Genomic DNA, 19,427 nt, shown 5'->3' on the forward strand with positions numbered 1-19,427 from the left:
ATTCCATGCCTTCTGATCCTTTAGTATAGAAACCACTAGGTCCTGAGTGGTCTTGATTGTAGCTCCATGGTATATGAATACATTCTTTCTGGATGCTTGAAGTACTTTTTCCTTGGCTAGGTGGCTCTTGAATTTGGCTATTACATTCCTGGAAGCTGTCAATTGAGGATTTCTTTCTGGAGGCAATCTGTGAATTCTTTCAACTTCAATTTTTATTTTCTTTTTCAAGGATCTCTGGACAGTTATGTTTCATAATTTCTTGTATTGCAATATCCAAGGTTTTTTCTTCATCATGGCTTTCAGGTAATCCAATAATTCTCAGATTGTCTCTCCTAGATCTATTTCCTAAGTCTGTTATTTTTTCAATATTCATGTTTTCCTGGTTTTCATTCCTTTGATTCTGCTTTATTGTTCCTTGGTTTCTCACAAAATCATTGCTTTATATATAGATGGTCTGTTCTGATTTTTAGGGTCTGGTTTTCCTCTATCAGCTTTGGGTTCTCCTTTTTCAATTGTCCCATTCCTTCTTGCATCACTTTCATTTCTTTGCATCAGTTTCATTTTTCTTCCCCACTTTTCCTCTACCTCTAATAACTGGGTTTTGAAGTCTTTTTTGAACTCTTCCAGAATCTGTGATTAATTCATATTTTTCTTTTGGACTTTGGGTGTGTTTCCTTTGCTTTTACTGTCCTTTTCTGTGTCTGCACCTTGCTCTTTGTCTCCATTAAAAAAAGTCTTTAGATTTGGGAGCTTTTTTGATAGTTTGCTCATTTTTCCTATCTAATTATAGGTAGGCTCTGTTTTCTGGGAAGTTGGGGTACCCTCTTAAACTTCAATCCTTCCTTGATGTTATTTTGGGCTTATTTCCTGGGTTGTTACTAGTTTACCAGATGGTGTGAGGGCTGAGAGTTCTGAGAGTCCCCTCTCCCTGCTGATTCAATTGACCCTTGAGATGCTGTTAGCTTAAAAACTTTCTTCAATCTTAGGTTTAAGCTTTTGACCTCATTTTGATCTTGATCAGGTCAGAGACTGATCAAATTTTAGCCTCAGGCTTAGTCTCAAGTTTTTGTTCTCATTGTGTACTTGATCTAATCAGGCATGAAGTGATCTCATTCTGCACTTGGATCAGGTTAGGTGCTAATCAGATTATAGTACCAGGCTTAGCTCACTTTTTTTGGTCTCAAAATGTTCTTGATTCAATCAGCCACCACCTTGATTGTCCTGGAGCTCCATCCTTAGTTTTGGGCAAAAAGATCCTGGGGAGGCTCCCCCTGAGAACTGTGTCCTCATCCCAAACTATGTATTATGTCCTCACTCCAAGATCAGACTGGGATTTCTGGCTTCCTTCTGGGCCCACGTGGATCAGCCCCCTTCATCCCAGATTGCCTTGAGCTGGGAATCTGGACTTCTCCACAGGTTTGCAATTTTAAGGGATTTAGTTGGCTTGGACCTCTTTTTGCCAGCAGGATCTCAGGGTCTGATTTAGTTTGGGATTAAGTTCAGAACCTATTAGAGCAGATGTATGGGGCTGTAGGGATATGGTTTGCTCTTGGTTTGCTCTTCACTCACTGCTATGCCCCCTGCTAGCTCCTCTCCCCTCTAACCTCAGTTCCCCAGAGTGAAAGAGAATTCTTAACTCTATTGTCTATCCTGAGTTAATACTAATTTAAGTACCTCACTAGATTGTGAAGACAGGATTAACTCTCCTTTGTCTACCTTTTAATTGAATCAACACAAGCTTGAACTAGGTAAAGAAGCTCACAAACCACTTAGTGAATTCACACCCTACCTAGTGCTAGGTGAGAAGCCAGTAAGATACTTGGAGAGCTCCACCCTTTTTTCTAATTCAAACAGTCAGAAACTTGTGGCTTCTTTCAAGAGTTCACACCCTCAGAAACTGTGAACCCTTTTGATGAGTATTCACCCCTCCAGAAGGTTAATAAGTCCTGCTGAGCCAAGCACTGGAATGATATTTAGTTACATAGGCTAATGTCTTCTCTACCCTTTTGTATTCATATCCTTTCACTCTTTCTACTCTTTTGTAAATAAAAGCTATTAAAGGTCACTTTGACCTTGAGCAATAATACTTTGAATCAAATATTTTAGTCAAACTCAATTTTAACCCTTACACCAGATGTCTACCTTTTGGGCTTTCTTTTTCTTTCTTTCTTTCTTTTTTTTTGAAAGTTACTTCCCTCTGTTTCTTTGTTGATTCTTTCACTCCTGTATTCATTTTGTGGTGATATTTTACTCCTGGTCAGAGAGGATTTTCATAGTGAAATGGCAAGCTGCTGCCCTAGTTACTCCTCCATCTTGGCTCCCCACGATATTGACTCTAAGGCAGGATGTTGGTGTTTAAAAAAGAAAAAAAAAAAGAACTAGCCAACAAAAGTCTCCCTGGTTCTCTTTTGCCACTCTCTCTTGGTTTTTCTCCTTTGTTGGCAACATGTATGAGAGACAATTCTGGAAAGAGAAAGTTGTGGGTCTTCTCCCCTTTGAGGCTTACCTGTGGCCCTCTGAAAATGGTCCTCAGTCCTTTTGTTAGCTATTGACTCTTTTCTGTTTTAGGCAAAGGAGAGTTCTATGGAGACTCCAACCTTGTTTATTTCAAAATGTCATGGGAGCATGCCTCTAGGACCATGAGAGTAAGAGCCTAGGCAGGGTTCTGTAGTCAACATAACTGCTGCCAAAGATCAAATAGTTACCACTAGGAACCAGCCCAGCAGTTGCCAAGGCAAAAACTTATTCTATTCCATTATGCTCCATTTGGGAGTGGACTTGATGAGACTGATGCTATGGAGAAGAGGTGAGAAGTGTGAGCCCACTCTCCCAAAGACCAAGATAGTATGTGGAAGAATATTGCCCCTAGTTGCTGAGAGGAAATGATTGTAATTTTCTTCCTGCTAAATCTTCAAGTAAATAACTCTAATACCTAATTGATATTAGGTGATTAAATGAAACTGGAGTGCTTCTCATTGATGACTAACAAGCAGGGGCAGAGGGTGAGAGTAGGGAAAACACAATTGGTAGGAGCTTTAAATGACTTAATTAGAGAAATGATATCTCCAGTCCCTCTAGGTACACTTAGGACCCTAAGGAGAAGGTATAGCTAGAATCATTCTGGGAGAGTGAGCCTAGAGTATACTCACAATATAATCACATGATTTGTTGTTACTGTGAAGAGTGAATCAAACTCTCTTTGTCTACCAATCAGTGACTTTTAAGTTAATCAATCAAAAATTTAAGTACCCCTACTGAGTACCTTATTTAATCACTAAGTATGAGAGTTCACAAGTCACTTGAGTGGGCAACAACTCCAGAGGTCACTGCCCCACTCCTGGGCAGTGCTAGGCAAATTGAAAGATTGCAATCAGTTCCCATAAAGTAGGGAAGAGACAGGAAATGACATGGAAAAAGGATTACAAAAAGTCCTGAACTTCTTGTAAAAGGGTCTTATCCTTGACACTTCTCCTTTGGAGTTCTTCTTTGGAGTCTCTGCTCCTTGGATCTTCTCCTTTGGACTTCTTCTTTGGAGGACAGCTCCTTAGGGCTTTTGAACTTCAACTTTGACTTGGAGCTTCTTGGAGTTGGGGACTTTCTTGTTGGGTTCCCTGCTGCCTTGGTGAGCTCAGCTCATGAGGATTTTTTTTTTCTGCATTTGGACCATGACTAGATCCTGCCAGCTTGCTGATGAGTGACTAGGATTCCCATGTGGAGATTGGAACTCTGTTGGGGAGAAAGCTTCATTTCACCAGATCAGCATATAGGGTGGGCCAGGCAGTCTCCTTACCTCTTTCCCTTCCACATCTCCCTCTTTTTACTAATATTCCAGTTAAACAAAATTGTTAAAAGCTGCTAAAAGTTTTTCTGACTTAAGGGATAATAATTGGCAACCATGTTTTTATAACTCTCTTATTTAGTCAAAATTCCAATTTAACCATTATATTACTATTATTAATATTGTCTATTGGGTTTTAAATGTTCCTAACATCAAACCAACCTTAAATAGCTTTCCAGCATAAATCCAATCTGGTCATAGTGTATGTTTTTGTTAAGTTACAGCTGCCTCTTTGCTAATTTTTCATTTAATGTTCTTGTGTCGATATTCATTATGCATAAAGACGTAAGGTTTTCTTTCTCTGTCATGAGTGCCTCTGGATGAGGGAAGGAGTTTAGTAGGATTCCTTCTTTTCCTTTTTTTCTGCTTTATATTGCATTCCTCTTTTTTTATTTGTTATATTAAAGTTATCAGATATTTCTCTCCCTCTTCCCACACTAGAAAAGGCATTATCTGCCAAAGAAACAAATATATATATATATAATAACATATCTATATGTTATACATAACATATATTATATTACATATAATATGTATTTCATATATATATATAACTATGTCTTATTTCTATTGACCAGTCTTTTCCTCTGCAGGTTGAAATAAACAAATGATTCTTGAAATAATACTTTTCCAGGGACAGTTGGGTGGCTCAGTGGATTGAGAGCCAGGTCTAGACATGGGGTCCTGGGTTCAAATCTGGCCTCAGATACTTCCTAGCAGTGTGACCCCGGGCAAATCACTTAACTCCCATTGCCTAGCCCTTACCACTCTTCTGCCTTGGAATCAATACATGATTCTAAGGTGGAAGGTAAGGGTTTTTTTTTTAAAAGAAAATAAATAATGTTTTCCCTTTGTTTGCACAGTTTATGCATTATTGGAATGAGTTGTGGATCTTGGGGAGCATGTGTAGATATTCTATGATTTGTCCTTCTCTGCTAACTATGCAGTTATAAGAGGGTTTTTTTGATAGACTACAAATTTGGAATTGAGATGCTTTTTAAAAAAATGAATGGCCAACTAGAGTCTCAACAATTCTTTTTGGTTACCCTCTCTTCATCTGATTCCTTCACTTATAGCATCTGGAGAGATAGATGATAAAATTCATTTCTAAATCCATCTGATTACAGGTCCCCTGTTGCCCTTTGGCAGTTCCTTTATGATTCTTCTAATTCTTTCTTCTGATATTGGATTATTTCAATTTGCTATCCCTTGTTGTGTTCATCTAAACATTTTGTACTTTTGTAAATATTCATTCATTTCACTTGAGTTATTAGTTTTATTGGTATGCAATTGAACAACCATCTTGTATAATTTCCTTTATTTTTTCTCATTTGTTTTTAATTTTCCTTTTTGATGCTAGTAATTTGGTTGTCCACTCCTGGTTTAATTAAATTAGCTAATAATGTATCTATTCCATTTTTAATAGCTCTTATTTTTACTTATTAATTCAGTATGGGGTTGCTTTCAATTGGATAATCTTTAATTTTTAGAATTTCAATTTTGTTACTTGTTAAATGTTTTAATTTTTTTCATTTTCAAGGTTTTTCTTAATCATGCCAGATTAATTAATTTATATTTTTAGACAGCTAGGAGGCAGAGTGTATAGAGTGCCAGACCTGAGTTCAAATCCAGAATTAGACACTTAACTACTTGTATGACCTTGGATAAATTACTTAACCTTTTTGCTATAGTTACCAAATATGTAAAATGAGAATAATAATAGCTCTTACCTATACGAGTTGTTGTAAGGATTAGATATGATAACAATTGTAAAATATTTAGCACTGTTCTTGGCAATGTTAACTATTTCATGAAAATGATAAGAGATATAAATTTTCACTTAGAGATTGCTTTGATTGCATTCCCTAAATTTTAGTACATTTGTTCCTGTGATTTGTTCTCTTACCAACCAATTCTCTAAGTTTAAGTTGTTTTGTTTTCAACTAATTTTAATCCTTCCTCTACTATAAATGATTTTGTTTCATTATGATCTTTAAAAGACATAATTAATGTTTCTGCTTTTCTGCATTTGTGAGGATTTGTGCCTTTATGCTGTGCCTGTTCAATTTTTGTAAAAGTGCCACAAACAACTCAAAAAGTTATTTTATGCATTTCTGAGTTTCTAAACTTTTTTCTGTGTTATCTGCTGGCTTTACATGTCATCTGTAGCTGCCACAAAACTCCCCCCAAATTCCCATTTAATTTTTTATGCCAACCCACAATAGATCAAAACCATGATGGATAAAGTCACATTTGTGAAAAGCATACCTATACTTTGCATACACTTTTGATGCTCACAACAACACTATGAGCTAAATGCTACCATGATCACCATTTTATAAATAAGGAATTGAGACAGGAAGAGTTTAAGTGACTTGCTCACCCAGCTATTAAAGATCTGAGACAGGATTTGAACTCAAATCTTCCTAATTCTAGACCTAGCACTCGGTGCACTCTGGTGCTATCTAGTTTCCCCTGAAATCACAAATCTAGTCTCTATTATTGATTTTGTACGTGTGTGTGTGTGTGTGTGTGTGTGTGTGTGTGTGTGTGTGTGTGTGTTTTGTTTGTTTGTTTTCTTTCTGAAGGAAGGTAGGCTGCTTTGAGGGCAGGACCATTTTATTTTTATTATTTTATCCCTCTTGTCTGGCACATAGTAGGTGCCTAATAAATGCTTTATCTTTTGGTTGAGTGATCTTCTGAGTGAGAATTGACTTTCTAGCTTCTGGGTCAATGCCTCAAGAGATTAGAGATATCACACAAGCTCTGGTTGGATTGGTCCAGTCTATAAATGAGGTAATGGCTTCTAATTTTTCTTCCCATTCTCCAAGAGATTGGACATGGGGTTGAGAAAGAAGGTGCTGCCTCCTGACTACTATATACTTCCATCATAGCATCCATAATGTTTGTATTCCCTGAAAAAGAAGCAGATTCAGGATTCTGTGTTCATGTATGTATGTATGTATGTACATATGTGTGTAGATACATACATAGGTACAAATATGTGTGTATATAGATATCTACATAGTATATCGTTATATAGATCCTTTTCTTTTTTATTATAATACATTTTAATTTTTTCCAGATGTCAATATAAGTTTTTAGTAGTCATTGTCTAATATTTCTGTCTCTCCCTCCCACCTCTCTTCCAATACCAAAAAGACAGATAATATGCTACAAGTTCTCCATATATTATCACATAATACATATTTCCATGTTCATCATGTTATGAAAGAAGACATATCACTTCAATTAGTGACAAAAGGAACAAATAAAGTAAAAAATGGTGTGCTGCAATTTGCATCTGGACTTCATTTGTTCCTTCTATGGCTATGGATATCCTTTTTTTCAGTCATGTGTCTCTTGGAATTGTCCTGGGTCACTGCCTTGTTGAAAACAGTTGTGATTCACAGTTAATGATCATGCATTATTGTTGTTACCATATACAGTGATCTCCTTGTTAACTGGGAAAAAACACAGAACTCTTAAATAGTCAGAAAAACCACTCCTTAGGGTACAGTGCTTTCCTCAAGGACTCCACATAGAACGGCATGCTACATACCTAGGGTACAGTGCTTTCCTCAAGGACTCCACATAGAACGGCATGCTACATACCTAGGGTACAGTGCTTTCCTCAAGGACTCCACATAGAACAGCATGCTACATACCCATGTAGAGTCTGGAAAATCCGAGACTCTGGTTGCTCTGGTTACTGACCCCTGGGAGAGTCAAGGACATTAGACGGACAACTGCAAAGAGCCATTAAAGTTGGGAACCTTAAATACCTTTCTAGGGGAACAGGAGATCTGAGGATGAAAGGGCTAGTTGATTGGCTTTATAATGATAACAAAGGAAAATGTGGAGTCCTAGACAGGAATAACAGTGAGGGGCTGATGCTTTACAATGGACACAAAAGGGGAAGATCCAAACAAGGGCTGGGCTACCTCGGTAAAGGAATTTGGTCTAAAGGAAGAAAGGAGTGGGACAAAAAGAGATACTTACCACCTGATAGAATTATCAATCCCCACTTAAACTACTTTAATTTCTACTGTTAGTCTGAGAACCCTGAAGTTGGACTTTCCCCCAGGGAGAAACTCTCATGTGACGAGATCAAACCTGGGGCTTTTCACCTTTAAGCTAACTAAACTGGGGGTCATTGAATCTTACTAGGCTACAAGTTTGGGGGCTTCATGGTTCCATGTTGACATCCTGGTTCTGGGCCCAAGCTGATAGGGCCAATCTGAATAGAGAACAATCCCAATGGGGAATGCTACACTTATATATGTATATGATGGCTGCCCTGATTGTAAACTGAGGATAAGGGCCATTTCCTTTTTTGTCTTTGAATCTCCAGAGCATGGCACAGTGCCTAGAGCATACTAGTGCCTAATTCGTGCCTTTTGCTTTTGTTAACTGACTGATGGATTGATATCAAGAAAAACAACCAATCAGAATGTTTTAAAAGTGGAACTGACTATCAAGGGAAGGAATAAGCTCTCTATCACAGGAAGAGCTTCAGCCAAAATCTGGTTTCCTATTTTGGAAGAATATTGTAGAGAGGGCTCCTGTTCCGATAAACAGTTTGGATGAGATAGCCTCTCTGGTTCCTCCAACTAACATCCTAGGAAAATGGTGGTGGGTTGGATTCATTGGTCTCTAGGGATACCCAGCTCAAGTCCTTCTGAGCTCTGACATCTTATATGGGGCTCTCTTTCAGTTCATACATATTATATGTTCTAATGGCCCTCTTAACTCTCATAATCTTTATTTTTATAACCCTCTCAACTCTGGTATACTCTGTTCTAAGAGTCCTCTCAACTCTTACATTCTAGGTTTTAAGGTTCCTCTCAGCTCTGCCATTTTGTGTTCTCAGTTTTCTCACAACTCTACTAGTCTGTATTTTAACATCTATTTGAGCTCTGATATTCTGCATTCTAAATTTCCTTCCAGGTTTCACATAATGCGTTCTCAGGGTTCTCCCAGCTCTGATATTCTGTGCTCTATGATTTCCTGGCTTAGATAGTCAAAGCTTTGTCCTTTGACAAGTTTCCTATAGATAATAGAATGTTACTGCCTGGAAAACACCCCCCTCTTCTCCCCTGGTTCTTGGGGGCTCTCTCCCTCTCCTCCTTTAGAGTGTCCACAGGAAAAATACCCGATATCAGAACATCTCAGAACAAACAGATTCCAGAAAAGAAGAACCTAAAGTCTTAATGTCCGGACAGAATGACCACCTTTCAGGCATAGAGTTCATTCTCTTTATTTCTCCTCCCACTTTATTTGCCCCAGATGCCCCCTGATCAGAACTAGATCTCAGACTATTTCTTGTTTTCCTCTTGGTTCTCCCGGTTGTCTTGGGGCTTCAATCTTCTGAAGTTAAGTGATGCATAGTGCAACTCCTCAGGGGGGGTTTGGGTCACTGGGTCAGGTGAAGATTGTCTAGTGCCTCTACTCCAATTCTGCAGGAATAAGGAACAAAGGGTCCATCATGAGGCCAGGATCCTGGGTGTCTTACCCTGACCATAGGAAGCCATTAGAGATTATCATGGCTAAGGAGTAGGGAGTCTCTCTCTTTGGGCAGGTAGGTGTTATTTGTAGATGCCTGGCACTTCAAGATGTGCTGAGTCTAGCCTTTGCCCCTAACTCCCTGAATAAAACTCCCTTCCCCTCCTCAGACCTCAGTTTCCTAGACCTAAAATGAGAATAAGTAGAAATTGATGGTCTCTAAGCCTGTATTTTGAACTGCCTGTGACTTTTCCCATCCTAGAGCCTCAATTTCCCTCTCTATAGTAATAGACAGTGTTTAAATCATGCTTAAAGTCTGACAGATGAGTTCTATGTGCTGTCTCACGAGAGTCTCATAATAGCCCTGTTATTAAGCATTAGAGGTATTATCTCCATTTCATAGATGACATTGAATCTCTGCCAGAATAACGCTGGGAGTGGGAAGAGACTACATGTTTCTCATTCTGCTAAGTTGCCGCTATCCCTGATATGACTCTATGACTTTGGATAAAAGCCCCTTTCCTTCCCTAAGTCTCAGTTTCTCTTGATGTAAGTGAAAAGGGTTGGATTATGTGATACATAAGATCCTTGAGTAAGTTCTTTATCTCCTTTTGAGTTTAATTCAGACCTATGAAAAATTAGTGGAGTTATACTATAACACCAGAAATTTGTCCAATCCACAATAAAACAACTGAGGCAGAACTCTGAGCCAATAACTATTTATAAGAGGGCCCTTGGCCCCTCCAACAAATTGAATCCCAGACCTTGCTCACAGTCTGAGACTCCTGCCTTCTCTGGAGTATAGCTTTTATTCCCTTCAGTGCCCAGCCTGATCCTTTGATCCAGTGATCTCATTGATGGGCTCCACACTCTTGGTACAGCCCCTGGTCATGCTGCTACCAAACAGTAGGTGGACATACAGCATTTAGCTGGTCCAGCCCATCTTTGTGCCTGCCACTTTGTCATCAGGTCTTCTTTATCAACAGACCCACTTTAGATTCTTAACTTAATAAGGGTCACAAAGGAAGCAATACTGGGTGGAAGGATATTTAATAGTGAGGCTTTCCACTGAAACTTGTGACATCTGGGTGGAAGCCCCCCTTCAAGTCATATTGACTAAATTAAAATCTGGTATAGAACAGGGAAGGAGATTCTTGTTTCTAATAATCCTCAGACTATGAACTCTTGACTAGTAACTTCTGATTACTGTTTGTTAAAAAGTTGCTGATCACTATCCCTCTGGGATCACATTAAACTCAGTAATTCTGACTAGAAAGAATCCTAGGGATAAAATGATTGATTTCAGATGGGCATAGGGCTACTAAAATAGGGAAGGGGCCAAATCACAGGACTAGCTGTTCTCTAAGACTGTCAGTAACTGTGACCTTAGATAAATCACTTTCTCATGGTCTTCTCTAAAATAAGAGTGGGATAATTTATTCCCTAATGCTCCTCCCAAGTCCAAAGTTTATGAAAACCGAGTTGGATGAGGCCTTTCTGGACCTTAGTTTTACCCTTAATAAAACTGAGGAAAGATTAATAGTATGATCGTTAAATTTCTTCCTTGCTCTGAAAGGGAGCCACTGTAGTATCTTGAAATGAATTCTGGATTTAGAATTTTAAAACCTTCAGTTTGATAACTCAAGCAGAAGGTAACCAAGATTAACTCACTTCTCTTGCAAACTCAGTTTATTGGCTGTGAAATAAGAAGTTTGGACTCTGGGACTCCTTCTACTCCTAAATGTATGGTCCTATTATAGGAAGGATACCTGGGGAGTGATGAGGTGTAGTTGTATTGATAGAGAGCCTTACAAATGGGTAGAATTATGGCAGGAGTGTGATGACAGGGATCATACAAGGTGCAACTTTAGAAAGGAAGGAGTGGGGGCAGCCAAATGGCTCAGTGGATTGAGAGCCAGTCCTGGGTTCAAATCTGCCATCAGACAGGTTCTAGAAGTATGACCCTGGGCAAATCACTTAACCTCCATTGCCTAGCCCTTACCACTCTTCTGCCTTGGAACCAATGCTTAGTATTGGTTTTAAGGTGTAAGGTAAGGATTTTTAAAAAAGGGGGGGAGGAGAAAAATTTGTCAGGGAACTAATTCCAGCTGGTCAATTTTTCATATAAAAAGTTGAGGTCCTTAAAAGGGAAGGAACTTGCCCCTACACCCTCTCCTTGATTTGTCTTCTTATCAAATACCAAACCAGCTGCAACTAGATCACCTAGTTAATGTGTCCTCTCCAAAAACAACAACAATCTTTCAGGTGCCCAGTTTACTAATGGCCTCTTCTCTATTCTCATTTTCCTTGACTTTTCTGCAGCTTTAGACACTTGACCAACCCCTCTTACTAGACACTCATCACTGCTTTCTATCGGTTCTCCACGGTCCCCTTAGCTAGTTTATCATCTATTACACATCCTGCAAGCTTTTGACATGAGCCCTTTTTTCTCTTCTCTCTACCGTCTGTCACCTGGGGACCTAATCAGCTCCCCTATTAGTTAGGGAGACTTACCTATCTATTCTGCTTCCATCCCTTCCCTTGCATCCATGCCCTCCACCCCACTCAGATGGCCATACTCTGAGTTCAGATCTTTATCCTTTCCCCTGCACTGTGGAAATATTTTCCTAATTTGACTCTCTGCCTCCTGTGTCTCCACATTTCTAAATCATCTACACATCATTCCATCTCCTGCAGCTTTGCCTTTATCTGAAAAGCACTCACTCTGGTTACTCATCCCTGCCCAGTAGAAGTCTTATCTTCCCTTCTAGGCTCAGTACAGGGGTCATGTCTTCCAAGAAGCTTTTCTGGATTCCTCCCAGTCACTGATATCCTCACCTTTCCAAATCACTTTGTAGACATTTTGAATATACTTGAAATGTCTTTCAAAGTTATCTGTGTTCATGATGATTCTTCTCCCCCCCCCCCCATCCCTAAAAGAAGTTCTTTTAGGGAAAGAACTATTTCATCTTTATTTTACTACAAAGTCAAACACAGCACTTGGCACATTTTTCATCTTTTTGACTAGCCCTGTTATTTGATCTGCACAACTAACTAGCTTCCAGTAAGGTTATTTCCCCTATCCTGAAAGTGTAGCCCAAACAAATCTAAAGAGTTTCCTGGGTCAATGAAAAGTGGAATAACCTGTGGGACTTGAACTCAGATCCTCCCAATTCTGAGGTGAAGACCCTATTCATTCCTCTATATTGCCTCTTCTGCCTACACAGCAGCATTTAATAAAATTCTTCTTGAGGGGCAATGAGGTGACTCAGGGGATAGAGCACCAGGTCTGAAGTTGGGAGAACCTGGGTTCAAATCTGACCTCAGACACTTCCTAGTCATGTGACCCTGGGCAAGTCACTTAACAACATTTGCCTAGCCCTTACCTTTCTGTCTTAGAATTGGGGTTTAAAATAAATACTTTTTGAATTGAAGCCCATCCATACCCCAACATTGCACAGATGTTAAATCTGAGGCTCAAGGGTGGGAGGGGGGCGGAACTTGTCTAATTAACTTTAGTTAGCTAGTGAGTGTCAGAGGGCACTCATGAAAGCCTTCAGATGCCAAATAACATGAAGTTTGGTGGCTGCGATTGGGACTTCAGTACCAAGGCCAGCTCACTCACCATATCCAGATTCTCGTAATCCACTTCCTTGTTGCTCTGGGAGTCAGTGGTCCCTAGATCCCTCATCTCTACCTGTTTCTTCCTCTGCAGCTTCTTTCTGAAGAAATAAGTACAGCATCATGTCAAGTTCTCTGAGCCATTCACCCCCCTGACCCTTCCAGAAGCCTCCTTTCCTATTCCTCTTCCCAGCTCCTCTGTCCTACTGCGAACTCACAAGGCATACTTGAGGCAGACAAAGAGAAGGGCCATGATAGCAACTCCCAGAAACACCCCTTTGGAGAATGTAAGGGCAGCTGCTCCAGATGCATCTACAAAACAATGGGATTGAATTGAGTGGTGCTCCTAAATCAGCAGTCTCCCCCCTTACCTCCCTTTCAGTTAAGACCAAGATTTTTCTGTAAATGCTCCTTACAGATCCCTTGTGAGTTTGGTAAGCAAATATTAACATCTCCATTTTACAGAGGAGGAAACTGTAACTCAGAAAGGGGGAGGAACAATCAGAGATCAGGCAGCTGGACAGGCTTTGAGTTTAGAGGTTTACAGTCATGAAAGGGTCTTTCTGACAGTCCAAATAGTCTCTGGCTGCTTTCTAAATGCCCCAGCTCCCAGAGCTTCAGCCATTCCAGGCCACTGAATCTGCTTGGCTACTTGCATGTAGAGTCATTCCTTTCCCATAGCTAATTACTCCTCTCTCCTCCCACCCCTTCTCCTGCCTCTGCTACCATACCTGTTTTTCCCTTGCCCTATCTGCTTCCCCAGGAACCCAGACAATTAGCCCCAGATCCCATTCCTCTGAGGGACCCAGGATTCCTGCCACTCCAGGACCCCACCTGCCACCAGCAGGATCACGAGACTGTGAGCCCCATGTTGGTTCCTCCCCTCACAGTGGAGGTTCAGGTCAAGGCCCAACTTCTCCTTCAGGATCAGGCTACTGTTGGTCCAGGATCCAGAGGTGATGGACATCACCTGGAGGGTGTCATTGTTGCTATTCCCTTCTACTGTACTCTCTCCCACCCGCCAGATCAAAGAAGAGATGGGCTTTGCCTGAATACAACAGGTACAGAATAAGCCCTCATCCGTCCGAGAGCAAAAGGGGTTGTACAACTTCGGAGGGTCTGTAGGGAAGGATAGCATAGGGATTAGTAGGGTTCACTCCCTGACCTTCTGGGACCCAGGCATCCTGTACCCAGTGGCCTCAAACTTACACTGCACAGAGAGGTTCAGGGAGGTGTGCTGGGTCCCCCATGGGTTCTGAGCTTGGCAAGTGTACTTCCCTTCATCCTCTGGCTGGACATGGGACAATTCCAAGCCCACAACCCCAGGACTGGAGAGAAGGGAGGAGCTCAGGAGTTGACTTCCCTTGGCCCAGGTCATGTTGGCAAGGGGCCTGCTATCAGCCACACACTCCAGATGCAAGGTTTCTCCCACCAGGATCACCAGAGATGAGGCATTTCCCAGGATAGTAACTGATAAAGATCATAGATTAAAAGGCTTTAGAGGCAGAAGAAACCTTAGGACTCAGTCAGTCCAAGTCCCTCTCTTTACAGATAAGAAAACTGAGGCCCAGGGAGGGAAAGTGAAATTCCCAAGGTCATACAGTTTCAAAATTACAGAATATCAGTGTCAGAAGGGACCTCAGGCCCTAGACTAAGAATTCTCCCTATGACCCCTTCCATAAGAAGTCGTCTAACTTCTGCTTAATGACCCCAGAGGTGGGGAGGTAGAACCTAATGCCACTCTAGGCAAAAATAATCCAACTTCAGATAGCACTAAGTGCTTCTCTCCTTCCTCCCCCCCCTAAAACCTTAACTGGCTTCTGGACTCCTGCTCACATGGGCTAGGTCCTTTTCTCTCTTCTACTTGAGAGCTTCTTCCCATTCTGCCAGAGTATTCTCCTTTCCAGAATAAAGGGCTCCAATTCTCGCATTCCTTCAAAGCATCCTTTCTATGGTGTGAACTGGTGGCACTTGGACATTTTGCCTGCCCTTCTCTGCATACTCCCCAGATCCTCCATGTCCTTTCTAAACTGTGGCACCCAGGAATGATCGCAATACACCAGACACGGTCTAAGCAAGACAGGGTGCTCTTATGTCTAGACTTCTCAATGCAGACCAAAATTGCATTAGCTTTGGGGGCTGCCACATCAACTTACTGACTCATATTGAGAGTATGAGAGGGAAGGAAAGGGAATCAGCATTTGAAAATGCTTACCATTTGCCAGGAACTCTACTAAGCACTTTTTACAAATAGCATCTCCTTTGATTACAACAACCCCAGAAGGCAGGCCCTCCTGTTATTTTACAGTTAAGGAAAGTGTTGCAAACAAGTTCAGTGACTTGCCCAGAGTCACACAGCTACTAAGTGTCTGGGGCAGTATTTGAACTTAGGTCTTCCTCATTCCAGGTCCAATTGTTTATCAATTACCTTGTCTAGATGGCTGTAAATGTACTAAGAGCTTCAAATTGTTTTTAGAAAAATCTCTGTCCAGCCATGGCTCCCTGTTTTTTTCCAGGGAAAGTCAATTTCTTGAATCTGAGTATAAGACTTTCATCTCTTATATTTGATTTTATTAAATGATTAAAGCCCAGTTCTTAAGCCTTTGGGGATCATCATACACGTGTCTAGCGCTCAATGGATTAACTATTCCTCCCTGCTTTTTATCATCTAAAAATTCAGTGGTCTTTGAAACCTTTGCCCAATTCATGGACCAAAATGTTACATAGCATAAGGTCAAGGATGGTGTTCTAGGACACTCCAGGTAACCCACAGAGGAAGCAGCATAGCCAGCTTTGGAACCCTGGGTTCAAAGAATGAGATATTTTGTTTGTCCCTCCATCCAAATTCCCCATACTTGAACACACACACACACACACACATACACACACCCCTCCCTGTACCTGTTCTATTTGGCCCCAAGACGCTGACCTTCAGGTCCTCTGGGGCATCTGTAAGAGACACAGAGAGTTCACTCTTGGGAGTGGTGCAATGCTTTCCAGTGCACAGAGAAAGCAGTGGAGACACAGAGGCCAACCCAATCTAGAGAGTCCAGCATTCAGGAGCCAGTAGTGATGACAACAGTCATTTTTATAGTGTAAATTCCTTCCCTGCTCCATCTAACTTTTGGAAGTTAGAGTGCATATACTCTCCATCTCCCTCTCCCTCTCTGGTTTAAACATGAGGATGCTAAGGCTTAGAAAAGTGAAACGACTTGTTCAAGGACTTAGAGTCAGTAATAATAGAGTGACACACTAAAAGGCCTCCTGATTCCAAGTCTGTTTACCCTCTCTGACCAAACACTGCCCCCACTATCTGTCCAGCCCTGCCCTCTCTGATGATGCTGATCACCTACTGATTCCTAGCTCTAAATGTCTCACTCATTGCCCACTTCTCTGAAATGGGGTGACTCACACAGGATAGAAAGGTTCAAGGAGACATGCTGGGTCTCCTTCTGGTGCTGAGCTTGGCACCTGTATTCCCCTCCATCCTCTATACCCAGTCGGGGCAGCTCCAGGGCCAGGACCCCAGCACCTGAAGGCCAGGAGGAAAGCACCACCTGACCCCCATGGACCCAGCTCAGCATGGCAGGAGGATTGCTATCTGCTTGGCAGAACAATCGCAGGGACTTGTCCTTCTGGATAGAAAGTGATGAGAGGTCTGATGAGGACTCCAAGCCTAAAGAGAGACAAAAATAGAAGCTGAGACAAACACAAAGAGCATAAAAAGGGTGAAGGGCATTGCCTCCTTTGGGCACCTTTCTGGTCTTTTCCATCAGAGCTAAGAAACCTAGTGTCCCCACATCCCCCAAGGTCTCCTGGCCCCATCATCCCGCCCTCCCCCATACCTGTTCTTTTTTCCCAGGCAGCACTGATTCCAAAATTCTTTAGGGAATCTACAACAAAGAGGCAGCATGATTTAGGCTGGGGCAATCTGACCCTCCCTTCACACACACACACACACACACACACATACACACAATTGTAGAGTATGGTATAGTTGGTAACTACCAATACTTTACATCTACAAAAACTTTCCTTGAAGCAGCCCCAGGAGGTGATGAAAGGATTATTATCTCTATCATGTAGAGGAGAAATCTGAGGCTCTAAGAGACTGTTACTTGCCTCTGGTTGCCAGGCTAATAAAATGGGAGTCTCTTGGCCCCTTTTGTAGAAGAATAAACTGAGGCTAAGGAAAATAAAATGACAGAAGCTCTGGGATAAAATGTTGGTGCCCACATATGTCCTCTGGGACCTTGGGACAAAACCTCTGCCTCATTCTGAGTCACGGCTCCTCTCTCTGTAAAATCTGGGGAAGAGGATGGACATAGAAATATCCAAACGCCCTTATATCTTGGAATGAGGACCTTCTGACAAAGTGATAAGCTGAGAAAGAGTTAGAGAGAGAATTCAAACTCAGGATTTCTGACTCCAAGTCCTGCATAAATTCTTCCCTTCTCCCACCATGCCTACTGTTCTTTATGCTCTCCAGTGATTTGATACTTCCATAGGATCCTGGGATTCTGCTTCCGAGTCATCAATTTCTCTTGACCCCTTACCTGGCATGACTTTCTTACTCTGTTGGACCCAGGTATCCTGCCCCCTACCCCACCCCCCACACTCACAGGCCACATTGAGTGGGATGGTTGTCTCTGTGCTTACTCCAGCCCCAGGGAAGGTCACCCGACAGGTGAGGTTGGTGCCATGGTCCTGGGATCTTGGGGTGAAGGTCAGCTCAGAGAAATAGGGGGTCCCTTGGCTTTGTCTCAGATTGGAGATAGCAGTCCCTGCCCAGAAAAAGATGGGGGGTGTCGCATTCCCACAAATCCAGGGGGCTGCACAAAGCAGTGTCACAGAGCGCTCTGGTTCCAGGATCTCTGGCATATAGATGTCCGGCTTCTCTGTCAAAACTGGGGGAGAAGGAAAATAATGAGCCAAACCCTAGAAGACAGACACCGAGGGCATCTCCTCACTTACTAATATAAGGATCGGGGCGTGCCAAATCAAATGGCTCACTAGAGCCATTTGCTAAGTTTTCATTGTAAGCATTTGCATCTCAGAAATTGGAAAACACTACAAATAAAGGCTTGACTTGTTTTGATGATGTCTAGACTTAAGAAATCAATGGGAATGGGCGGCTAGGTGACTCAATGGATAGAAATTCAAACCAGGATTCAAATCTGGCCTTAGACACTTCCTAGCTGTGTGACTCTGGGCAAGACACTTATCCCCAACTGTCTAGTCCTTATTGCTCTTCTGCCTTGGAACCAATATTTTGTATCAATTCTATGACAGATGGTAAAGGTTTAAAAAAAGAAAAGAAAGAAAATGATGGGGAAACAATTAATAATACAGATTAAACTTAAAGATGTATCACACTTTTTAAAAAAGAAAATTTTCTCAGGTTATGAAAAATAGTTATCAGCATCCCCTTGCTCAAGACCCTGCCACTGGAATGTCCTCTCTTAGGTCCCACCACTACGTTTCCTTGCCCACGGATCTTCTACCATCCTAGGTCCTGAACCACTCACCCCTGCCTGTAGTCCTGTTTCTGCAGAAAGGAATTGAAGATCCTGGTTGATGGTAGCTTCAAATTTGTCCCTCAAATGTCATCAGACTTCTTACCCTAAAGTCCTTTGACATCCCTGGCTCGAGAGGTTCAGGTCCATCACCAACCCCTGATGGACTGGGATCCTGCTTCTCCTCCTTCACCTCCTCTGTATCTTCTGTACTCTTCCCTGCCTTTGTTTCCCTGATTTAACTCCCACTTGTCCCTATGATCTATCTCTCCCTTGGGTCATGGAGCAAAAGGAGCTTCCCAGCTGAGTCCTCCCCCAAGAGCTCAGTCAGGGTCCCTTCCCTGACCCAGAGACCCTACCTTCCACATTCAGATGGACTTTATAACTTAGATAATTGAATTTCTCATCCTTTCCTCTCTTCATACGGAAGAAGTATTGCCCACTGTCCCTCATCTGGACATCCACGATGCTGAGGGAGCATTTGTCCTTCACAGGGTCCCCAATAAGGTGGAATCTTCCACCAGCCTCCTCATTCACTTTCCTCATTTGATCATTTGTAGCCATAGGATCATCTTCAGAAAGATTGGGGCCATCCTTGAACCAGTAGCCATGAATGTTGGAAGGAGAAACCCATTTCTCATGAAAAGGATAGAAGAAGGTGCAGGGGATATAGGCACACAGTCCTTCCTGAACCGCAACTGATTGTGACACCTGCAATTTATACCCTTCTTTTTGGGACTGGGACCCTGTGGGCAGAAAGAGATTCCAGCAACAACACTAAACAGATAATACTGATAATTACAATGACAATTATTATTAATATTAGTATTAAATGTCAAGGGGTTTAGATGGAAGAGAACCCAGAACAGAGAATGTCAGGACTGGAAAGGATCTTAGAGATACTATGGTCCAGCCCCCTTTTAAGATCAATGAGGAAACTGAGGCCT

At 41.7% G+C, this 19,427-nt stretch overlaps 1 protein-coding gene across 2 annotated transcripts; it reads right to left on the bottom strand.

Annotated features, from left to right (window-relative positions):
• Nucleotides 1-9,084: 9,084 nt before the first annotated feature.
• LOC130454055 (sialic acid-binding Ig-like lectin 10) lies at nucleotides 9,085-19,217 on the bottom strand. Of its 2 annotated transcripts, XM_056796957.1 has the most exons (10): nucleotides 18,840-19,217; nucleotides 17,587-17,871; nucleotides 16,810-16,857; nucleotides 16,377-16,640; nucleotides 15,866-15,913; nucleotides 14,174-14,434; nucleotides 13,799-14,083; nucleotides 13,183-13,276; nucleotides 12,969-13,065; nucleotides 9,085-9,297 (listed from the first exon to the last, which is right to left on the bottom strand). In XM_056796957.1, the coding sequence occupies exons 1-10, from the start codon at nucleotides 19,042-19,044 to the stop codon at nucleotides 9,157-9,159; spliced, it is 1,728 nt and encodes a 575-aa protein (XP_056652935.1). In that variant the 5' UTR covers nucleotides 19,045-19,217; the 3' UTR covers nucleotides 9,085-9,156. The 2 variants fall into 2 exon arrangements, with proteins under 2 accessions (XP_056652935.1, XP_056652936.1); XM_056796958.1 differs by lacking the exon at nucleotides 13,799-14,083.
• Nucleotides 19,218-19,427: the final 210 nt, after the last annotated feature.

The sequence above is a fragment of the Monodelphis domestica genome, chromosome 4 (genome assembly GCF_027887165.1).
Source record: "Monodelphis domestica isolate mMonDom1 chromosome 4, mMonDom1.pri, whole genome shotgun sequence".
Lineage (NCBI taxonomy): Eukaryota > Metazoa > Chordata > Mammalia > Didelphimorphia > Didelphidae > Monodelphis > Monodelphis domestica.

Coding starts and splice junctions, on each gene's coding strand:
- LOC130454055 (XM_056796957.1), bottom strand. CDS start 19,044: ATGGCTACAAATGATCAAATGAGGAAAGTGAATGAGGAGGCTGGTGGA. Junction 13,066..13,182: donor GTCTGCCTCAAGTATGCCTT/GTGAGTTCGCAG, acceptor TTATTTCTTCAG/AAAGAAGCTGCAGAGGAAGA. Junction 9,298..12,968: donor ATTACGAGAATCTGGATATG/GTGAGTGAGCTG, acceptor TTATTCCTGCAG/AATTGGAGTAGAGGCACTAG.